At 42.3% G+C, this 10,360-nt stretch overlaps 1 protein-coding gene across 1 annotated transcript; it reads right to left on the bottom strand.

The window, feature by feature from the left end:
- Positions 1-163: 163 nt before the first annotated feature.
- LOC144667012 (short transient receptor potential channel 6-like) lies at positions 164-9,980 on the bottom strand. Its single transcript, XM_078528445.1, has 8 exons — positions 8,956-9,980; positions 6,746-7,043; positions 5,587-6,091; positions 4,626-4,821; positions 3,590-3,748; positions 3,203-3,268; positions 2,458-2,655; positions 164-1,533 (listed from the first exon to the last, which is right to left on the bottom strand). The coding sequence occupies exons 1-8, from the start codon at positions 9,916-9,918 to the stop codon at positions 1,459-1,461; spliced, it is 2,460 nt and encodes an 819-aa protein (XP_078384571.1). The 5' UTR covers positions 9,919-9,980; the 3' UTR covers positions 164-1,458.
- Between the last annotated feature and the right edge of the window lie 380 nt (positions 9,981-10,360).

Raw genomic sequence — 10,360 nt, 5'->3', positions numbered from 1 at the left:
ATCTTCATTATATATCATCGAGCTTAAAAGTTACCCTCTTCATTATTTATTATAAACGTATACTCTATAGCTACGTGTGCTAAGTATTCCGCTTTTTCGTGAACTTTCGAATGGCCTCATATTCAAGAATTGATATAAAAATAATCTCGATTCAACAGTATAACAGAGTGACTATTGTGCATTTGGCCAATGAACAAGACTTTTTTATTTTAAAAGTTAACACTCTACCTGACTGTTTGATGACTAATAATATAACAATGGTTATGACCCGCTAGTTAAGTTTAGCCACACAGTCATTATTTCTTAGGTTTTTAGCCGGTTTTTCGGGGGTTGCGTTTCTAAAGCCCCGAATGAAAATCAGCAATAACCTTATAGGGCAAAACATTCCACTCGTCAAAATTCTTACGACTGAACTTCTGAATGCTAGTTTCCAGCATTCTGTGAGGTTGCCCGTCTAACTATTCACAGACAGCCATTATATAGACTCTTGCGCAGAGAGAAGCAACATTATAGTAAGTTGTCTTTCCAATTAATAACACAGCGCAACAACCCCCAAAAGGGATTAAAAGCCGGATCTTTCTGCACTAACTACTGGGTCATGCACCGCGTCTCCCTCAGTCTTTGTTGTTGTTGAAAACGCACATAAAAACATTTTCATCCTGCCGTTTTAACTTTTTAACCAAACAGTGCTCAGTGAAGCAACTCTAAAATCGTTTGATAGACAAACTGTAAACGAGATTTTAAAAGCGTTTGGCAGGGAGACCTTCATCCACTAAAACGTTAGAAACTAAGAACTTGTATCCTGGGTGGCAACGCATTTTAAAAAATAACATAGTCAAAATAAAATGGTCTGCTTGTGATGTAATGATGTTAGTTTCTTCGTTTGTATAACAAGGCGCCTTGGATTGCATTGCATTAATTTCACCCTACGTACAATTTAGAATTTCCTATGTTGTGGTGTATATAGCAATGGATATAAAACCAAGGAAAATACCAGGGTAACATTGAACAACAAATATACACTTTCAGAATTCTATGTTTTGTTTTTCCTTGACTAACCAGAAAGACTCAACAGGGACTGGTATAAATAAAAGAGAACGTCTCAGTAAAAAAAACGTTCAGTAATTTTTTACGGATTAGTTGTCTTCAACGTCTTAATTATAAAAATATAACAGCCTACGTATACCTGATCAAAGTATTACTGCACTATGTTAACTCTGTTAACTTCTAGACTGTTCACAGCCCTCTATTGTCTTGTATCTTAATCTTCTTCGAGCGCTGAACGCGCGCGAAAACAATCGCGAGAAAACTGGACACAAGCGCGAAAACGGAAGCACGAGAGGGTGCATGGAGCCGCTCGCGCTTACTGTTCCTCTGGCGTTATCAGTTTCTTTACGTTGAAAAATATAAATAGGCTGTGAACAGTCTAGCAAACTTCTAAAACGGTTGAAATCCAGTTTACAACATTGTGTCGCTATCCCTTCTCTGATAAGTTCCGCTCTTTTTGTCGTTTCTTTCTACTTTGGATTCCGCCTGAATGAAGAGAACAAAAAGAGCAGTTCAAAGGTTATTAATTAACTCTTTCCAAATTAGTTCGACACGACATACCGACAAAACAAAAGTTAAGCATGGTGCTTATGATAATTGGGGCTAGTAAAAATGACTTTCAGGCTAGTACATCCTGAATACAGCTTGCCTGAAGTGCAAGCTGGAAAATTGAATTCCTTTGCACCCTGCTATTCACAGTATGAGGTGACCCACTAGGTAGCCTGTTTACAGGCTAAGGCGGACACTTCTCGACTTCGGGACACCTTTCTTATGCGGATACCTTGGGAACAACATTCTAACGCGGATACCACTCTAGCCTGTACCCCCACTCGCCGATCTTTTTCAGGGGTCATGAATGGTCCATCAAAATTTTGCAGTGCTCGCAAAATTACACTTCTGCTCGGAATGCTCGGAAAATTTTAGTGGGTGCTCGTTTGCTCGTGCTCGCGTATTTTTATACCTGCTTGCATGCTCGGTTTTTAGTGAAGGTAGCTTTTTGAAAAGTGCTCGTTGCTTGCAAGACTAATTTTTGTCAATGCTCGCGCTCGCAAAGAAAAACGCTCTGCTCGCATGCTCGCAAAGGCCATTTGATACCCCTTTTTTCGCGTTACCCCACTTGATAGCCTATTCGCAAGCTAATACCCCTCTAAAACGGACACCTCTCTACGACTGCCAGAGTTAATTAGTATTTAAGTAAATCCTTTATTTTAACAGGGTAACTCCATCAGTTGACCCGTCTTTGAAGCAGGTTTCTATGTAAGTCGTGGACAGTCGAAACTATCAAAAGGCGTGTTCGTTCAATATGTAAGGCGATGACACGTCAGTCAGTTCTGGTGGAGAAATGATTTTTAACCGTTCTCGCGGTATACGACTGTTATCGCGATTAAATAATGAACTCGTGTCACTTACCTTCGCCTGTTTTTCAACTGCATCTGCAGAGTGGTTGCTTTCTTCAGTTCTTTTCAATGCGCTTTGCAACCGAGTTATCAAATCTTTCAATTCACGGATATCGCCTAATTTTTCAGCTTCTCCAGCAAGAGACTGGTAACTTGGCTTCTCAAAAGTGAGAAGATATCGCTGGATCAAGCGCTTCATCACTACACGGCGCTGCATGAATAAAAATAAACAACAAAATGGAAAAAGATTTAAGCAAAAAAATATTAAAAAACAATGCCGTTGTCATACTGAAGAGTTGTAAAATCTGTCGTGCTCAATCAATTGATTTGTTGCAAGTCTAATCTAACGGTATGAAATCGTTGGTTATATTCGGCTTTTTGACAAAAAAAGGGGAGAAGACAGACTAATCCCTAGTTCTCTCTTGTTTCAGTCACCGCGCAAAGTCTGGAGTGCTTTTCGGTGACGTCACCGTTCACGATAGATCCCCGACTCCCTTGAGTTGAGCACAATTAGTTTGCAAGGCTGGCCTACTAGGCTAGAGAGGAGGCATTGAATTGTGTTCCCAACCATGCTAAAACTACACTTCTTAAATATAGCTACCAGTAAGGGGGGCACCTCCCATTAGGAAACATTGTCCAAATTTTGGTCACATACTAGATCTGTCATCACTAAGGAACACTTCCAACGCTTAAATTAGACTGGGACGTGGTTCTAACACATGGATGGGGTCCCATCTCTGCCTGTAATAGCCACTTACCCTCTGTATGTCCACCTTATCTCTCAGTTGTGATGCTGATCTGTCTTCTCCAGCACAGCATCCGCGCTAAAACAAATAACAAAGCCAAGCAGCTGACATAGTAGGCATAGTAGTCATGTTATCATCATAGTTCTTAATTACAGTCAGCTGTTAGCTCAATAAACAATAGAGACTGTTAACAAGTGATCTTTGCAGCCGTTCTTTTAGAATGTCACGCAACACTTCTACCTATGAATCGTTGTGTGACAGCAAAACTTGGAACGACAGTGAACTGACCTATTAAAATTGACCGAAGTAGAACAGTAGTTAAATGATTGCTCTGGCCCTCCACGACTACTTCCTAATCTTTCTTTCCAGCGATCCGAACTGTCAAGATTGCTAACTTACCACACAGCTCACGGGTCCAGCGCACAGTCTCCTACAGAGATGAAATACTAATCGTGGCGGTGGGATGAGGTTGAATGGAGGCGGCATTACGTTGCCTTCATCGAGATAAGGCATCCACATCCGGGTTCTTGAAAATTTCCATTGAATATCCGCGTCATCCTTTGGATAACAAACAATATTATTATACATTGGTGTCACCAGCTTGATTTTGATTGGCTATAAGCACGCAGCTAATTCTTGCTTGCTGTTTCTCTTACGTCATACCTACAGACATTAGATTTTACATATGTAGAAGTGACGTCATACCTACAGACACTAGTTTTATGCATGCAGAAGTGACGAAAGGTTGTAAGCTTATAAAAGTATATAAACAGTAAAGTTTGTGCGCGCTCTTGTCTTTACAAGTGCAACTCAGGAATGTGCATAATAAAACAATTATTGGATTCGGTTTTCGCATGATAGCGATAATTATCAAGGCCTCAGTTTCTGTTATCCGCCTCAGCCTTCGGCTTCGGCAGATAACAGAAACTTTGGCCTTGATAATTATCGCTATCATGCTCAACCTCATCCAATAATTGTTAATTAAATTGGCTGCCATATACAAACTCTGGCGCTAGATGGCTACTTAAGACATCAAAACTAAAAAGAATACAGACGAGATAGAGATACGGGTTTCTTGTTGTGATGTCCTTATCAAGTTTAGCTCGTTGAAAAGACCACTTTCAGCTTTGACACTTAACGTAATTCTCTTGCATAAACTTAAATACTCACTTTATCAGTCTAACCAGAAATTCTTGATAACGTGCCTTAACTTGGGCTTTAGCTTTACACCGCAAAACAGTCGTCTTTTTTGCGAACGCGCGCAGTCTTCGAACGAAAGATCTGGAGCGGGTGCTAAGACAGAGATTGAGACCGAAGACCTACGCGTGTGACGCTCGCGACGATGCATGCCTTCGACTTTCAATAAAGAATTAAGGGAAAAACGACTGTTTTGAAGCCTGGAGTAGCACTATCGAGCACGTAATTTTCAACTTACCGCGACCCTCTGATAGGAGTTCGCCATCATGGCAATCAGCATATTAATGGCGACCACAATAGACAGAATACTGTACAGTCCTAGCAACACTTCGCCCGTGTACTGAGTGATGATGAAGTTCTTCTCAGTTTCCAAGTCCTCTACGTCCGACATTCCAAACAAATCCCAGAACAAGAACCTTAGGCTTCCTCCAATCCTGCAAAATGCGAGTTTTATTTGTTAGTTCCATTTATTTTTTCATTATCATGGAATAGCACATATATTTAACGCTAAAATCAAAGCCAGTGGCTGAGCCAATGTCATTACACTTCAGGGAGAAGCAGGGTTGGCGCAGTGATGAGAGCGCTCGCCTCCCACCAATCTGGCTCGGGCACGAATCCTGGACCTGGCGTCATATGCGGGTTGAGTTTGTTGATCCGTCGGTTTTTCTCCGGCTTCTCCAGTTCTATTTACATTTACGGGCAAAAAAGACAAAGCAAAAGTTGGGATAAATGTTTAGAAGTTTTAGCTAATATTTACCTTATTATAGGAAATTAACACTGTAAATTAGCGCGAATTGAAGGGAAAATGAAATCTACTTCTGAAAAAAAAAAAAGGCGATATCACGTGACATTTGACCAGGAGCGTGGTGCATGTGACCTTTTTTGACCAATGATGTGACAGAACGATTCATGAAAAATTACCTTACCGTTGTAAAGCCTGGGCCAAACGAGGATGAGAGTTGATGAGAGTTGACTCTCATGAGAGTTTTCGTCAACTATCATCGACTATCATCAACTCGGGCCAAACGAAAACGAGAGGCCGTCAAATTAACGCGAATTTGTTTACATTCAAATATTAAATCAACGTGTTTAACGGGCATAAAATTAACTCGAATTTTTGAAATTCGCGTTAATAACATGTGTCGTTAATTTCCTATAATAAGGTAACGTTTTACTGTATTTAAAAAAACCCTGCTCACTTGGCAAATTCATGTTCAGTCTCATTGCCGACAAAGGCTTCCCTGGCTTGAACGTACTGAGAATACACCTTCCTCTCTGCCCAACCGAATGCAAGGAACAGCAGCAGAAACAAGAACAGAAACTTGGCGATGTCTCTAATCATCTTCACCAGTGACAACTGCAGAGGGCCGAGAACGGAGTTCACTTGAAATGAATTGGACGCATGGATAAAGCTGAAAACCAGACCGATGGAAAAGAACGCATTGGACAGGAGAATGAGGCGATACGCGGACTCTTTCGCGCTTATGCCAAATGCGTCACGGATGGGTACTGTCCAGGTCCCCATTCCCGTCACGGTCATGAAGAATCCCGCGAGCCAGAGCAATCCCGAGATAACAAACATCCCGAGCATGAAAAGCGTGACGAAGTTCCAGTATTGTGAGAAGTAGCGCTCTTTTCCTTGACGAAATGCTTCTTTTGCCTCTTGAAACAGCAAACCAGCGATCCACAGTGTTATAAGAAAATCTGCCAAATATAAAACAGCAACAATTTCCAAGATGAATGGAACTTCATTAAATTTACTGTAATACAGACGAAATTAATCGGCATATAGGGCAAGATTTTGTACATAATATGGTTTAGCTGACCGGCTAAGTGAACGACCCCATAAGGTAGCAGCTGCCGGATCTATAGGTTATAAGTGAAGAACAGTGGTTGGGGAGTTTAAGTGGGCCATTTCTTGCTTGAACTGTTCACAGCCTCTCTATATTACGGCGCCAAAAACGCGAGGGAAACGGCGAGCGAAGCGATCAGGAGCGCCAAACACGAGGGGGTGGTTGCGCCCCGCCCCCACCCCCTCGCGCCCTCCGTTTTGTGCTGGAGTCCAGTTCTCTCCCAATTCATTCCCCGCATTCAACGCTTACTAAACCAGCTAACGATTGAAGAAAACAACGAAAAAATAGAGGGCTGTGAACAGTCTATTTCTTGCTCCAATAAGAGAGGAAATGTCGGCCCTTCGGACCTGATATATCCCAAGCAAGCTGTTAGAAACAGCGATTCTGTTGTAACAGGATCAAAAAGAAAGTTCAGTCTACAGTGTAGCCTAGAACAAAATCCTATGGACAATCACATTGAATGATTAAATTCTACCTGAGGAAAAGACACGTAAAATGTACTTACCAAAGACTGAAAACTGAAGCACATCAAAAAATTTGTCTTGAATCGAGGAGAATATGAGCAGAATAAGAAACAATAAAAACGAACCCGTGTGGCTCACGAACTTGAAGAATGGCTTCCGTAAGAGCTTGCTGATCCTGCTGTTAGGCGCTAAGAAATAACATAGGGCCAATAATGGCAGCAATGCTGTCAACAGCAGGCCAGATACTAGCTTTGTCAGGAAGCCGAAGTCTTCCCATCCTCCTAAGCCGTCGTACAGCACTGAGTTCAACATCAGTTGGCTGTAAGGGTGAGCTACAAACTGAAGAGAACCAAAAACAGAGTAAGCTTGTAAGTCAAATAAACCATAACGCGCGGGACGTTCAAAAATCTCTTTCACAAACGTTCGCGGTCATGGTCACGGTGCGGCGTCACGCTATTTGGGTCACGCTACGCTTCTCAAGCGTTGCGTGACAAAGAAGACACAGTACGAGCAGTTTCAAAGGACTATCAGCCAGCCCATTTGTTAAGGTTGGGACACACTAGGCAACAAGTCACAGTGACAGGTCTCGGCGACAAGTCGCTCTCTGTGTACTGCTTCCAAAACAAGTCATGACAACGCGCTTGTTTACTTGCACATGCAGTGAATTTGGAAGAGGGTAAATGTGAAAATATGACGCTCTCTCATTGGTTTATTTTTCTGCAGACTGGAAGTGTACACACGCTGCTGCTTTCTCTTATTTTGTTGCTGCGATCAGTTGCACGAATTCAAACCAGCTGATCGCAATGACAAAATAAGCGAAAGCAGCAAAAACAATTTTTGCAAAAATGCACCATGTCACACGAGGCATCATTTTGCAGCAACCTGTCCCTGCGACATGTTGCCTAGTGTGTCCCAACCTTTATTCCTTTGTGTACATGCAATTTGCCCTCCAAGCCTAGCTGGAAATGCTAATGAGGTTTGGAGGGCAATTTGCATGAACACAAAAGAATAACAAGCAGGCAGCAAAAGGTCTTTTTGCAGAATTTACTGTGATATAAGTACATATGGGGGAATGGCCGGCCCAGCAGGAAATAGAAGAAAAGTCAACAAAAGCATTCTGAATAGTTTTTCATGTAGGCAATGATGGCAAAAGAAAAATTCATTTTTGACAGGAAAAAATACTCTTAATTGCTGGTTTTCACTGTCACGCAAGTAACGATACTGTCACGCGCTGCAAAAAATAAATCCAAAGCTATTGAGTAAAACAAATCAAGAATTTTACAGGTTGTAGAAAATAACAAGATAGTCTACGTGTCCAAGTCTCAGGTCTGTACGGTATTCCGTACTCGAGTTATCCGTCATAATGTTTAACACAAATTTAGAGAGCACAGTATGGAAACGCCATGTTGGATCCCATGTGGAGGGGCACCAAGATGGCCGCCAGAAATCAATGAAAACATCTGGCATTCACTTCTGCTATAAAGCGCGGTCAGTTCACCTTCGTGAACACGTAAACATTCATATAAACACTTCTTGTAAAGCCTCAATTGTTCAGATCGTTAAAAATAACAGGATGAGGCATTCTTTTTAAGCATACGTGACAGCCTTCAGGCGGCCATTCTGATGTCGTGTGGCGCAAAACTCCGAAATTCAAAATGTTATTTCTCAAAGACAGTGGATGCTATCGAGCTGAAACCCTTCAATAAGATATATATTAAGGACGTCTAATAGCTCGTGAAGGATAAAAAGTCAGGGGGCTCGCGATTCTGGATTTAGAATTTTGATGATGTCACGTGAAAACCAAGAATATTTACTTAACTGCTTTGGAACAACAGTCATAGAGGAAGTAAGTTTAAAGTTCCCCCCTGAGAAAAAAGGTCAAAGTACTGACATATAAATATTGAAATAAACAAAGAATGCCAACAAACAGCCTCCTCAGTAGCCTGCGAGAGAAGACGGCTTTTTGGTGCGTCTGCGTTCGCAGGCTACCCTCGTCTAAATCTCGTCTGTGGGGGGGGGGGATATAAAATGGAATGGCCCAAACGCTGTGAGGGGATTACTCCTCGTTACTATGGTGAAGCAGGTGTTCTCCAAATATCTCAGTTCGTCAATTAATACAATTATTTTAGTTTTTAATTGCAAAGCCTCTCGCCTTGAGGGTGACCGCTTAATGGACCAAAAGCTCTTCTTATTTATAACTATAAATGTACACAAATGTTTACAGGACTACAAGACCTACAAGCGTTCCTACCTTTTCACTGCTATTAGCAATGGCCAAATTCAACACGCTCAGCTTTTGGGCTTGCTTGCCGCCTCTGACCTCCACGTACTCGATCTGATCGATACCTGGCACACTCATTACACATCCGATTTCTTCCATCGATCGACATTTTGCAAGCAGCGACACTGCGAACTCTTCGCATCTATCCGACAGCCTTTTGTACTCGTTCTTGAATTCATACTCCGACTCCGTGAGGCTTTCCAACTTCCGGTTTAAAAAGAAAGCTCGGACGATCGGGTCTTTGGACGATCGTATGTCTTGTTCTTCGGTCGAACTTTCGCTGGAGTTCTCGAGTAAATAAGACATGCACAAGTAAACAGGGCTTGCGAGCGCTCGGTAGCTGTGCAAACGATAAAGCGAACTCCCCAATCGCTTCCCCAAGCTCTCGCACTCACTACAATCGCAAGATCTGTTGTGAAACGGCGGCTCTTCAATCGTATACCCCTTCGTTAGCAAAAGCTTTACGATCTCTTGGTTGTCATTGTGTGCAGCCAACATTAAAGGCGAAATGAATCTACTATATCGAGCTTCGCTCTTCTGTCGTGATAAAGAAACACGACTTGGACTAGCAGCCTGAATCTCCGTCTCTTTCACGAAGTCGAGTAACGCTTTCACCCAGTCGACCGACTCCTTTGCAACGGCTTGCAGCAAAGCGGTGCCAACTTCGGCTCCGTTTTCAAGCAGGAACCTGGCGATGTCATGGCGATCGTTATTCACTGCTAGCTGTAGAGCGGTTTCTCCTAACAAGTTGACACAGTTTACATAGACATGCTTCTCCAAGACGTACGAGCGAACCTCGCGAGTTTGCCCGTCACGAACAGCATCCAGAAATCCACTCTGCTCTTCGCTTAATACAATGTCTCCGGCACCGGGTGAATCAGTTAAATCTTCAAGAGTTACTGCAGTTAATGGTGGCTCGTAAACTTTCGTCATATTTAAGTTGTTCGAAGAGGAATTCACTGATTTGCGTTCTGTATCGAACAGGGCGGGAGAAAATCATGGCAACGGCGTTATGATTCAGTAACGCGCGCAACCTTGATCCCAGGCTCTCTCTCCTTTTCCTTTCTTGTCACGCACTAAGTCACGCGCGCTTTTCGATCTCGATCCCTACTCGAGCCCCAACTCGAGCTCTGAGTCCACCGGCTTTTCGTTTCAGTTTTTAATATTGCTTAACGGAAGAAAAATCTCCCAGTTCGGAGGGGAATCGAGAAAGCTCAACGTATTTCTAACACACCATTTAGGGAACTGGAATATATCAAAAAACAATAAGTGATAGTGCTCGGTGTTCGAAAAGCGCTGATAACAACTCAAAACCGTTGCCCAGTCAATATTCAATTTTACTGCCGGTAATGAGATGTCATTTACATTTTATTTT

The sequence above is a fragment of the Oculina patagonica genome, chromosome 1 (assembly GCF_052425735.1).
Source record: "Oculina patagonica isolate OP01 chromosome 1, crgOcupat, whole genome shotgun sequence".
In the NCBI taxonomy this organism is placed as follows: domain Eukaryota; kingdom Metazoa; phylum Cnidaria; class Anthozoa; order Scleractinia; family Oculinidae; genus Oculina; species Oculina patagonica.
This window is presented reverse-complemented; position numbering and strand designations above follow the sequence as displayed.

What these genes read in the sequence shown, in the direction of transcription:
- LOC144667012 (XM_078528445.1), bottom strand. Translation starts at nt 9,918, where the DNA reads ATGACGAAAGTTTACGAGCCACCATTAACTGCAGTAACTCTTGAAGAT. An exon ending in TTGCTAATAGCAGTGAAAAG is followed by an intron (nt 7,044 to 8,955) that starts GTAGGAACGCTT and finishes GGTTCTCTTCAG; the next exon opens with TTTGTAGCTCACCCTTACAG. An exon ending in ACTGAACATGAATTTGCCAA is followed by an intron (nt 4,822 to 5,586) that starts GTGAGCAGGGTT and finishes CGCATTTTGCAG; the next exon opens with GATTGGAGGAAGCCTAAGGT.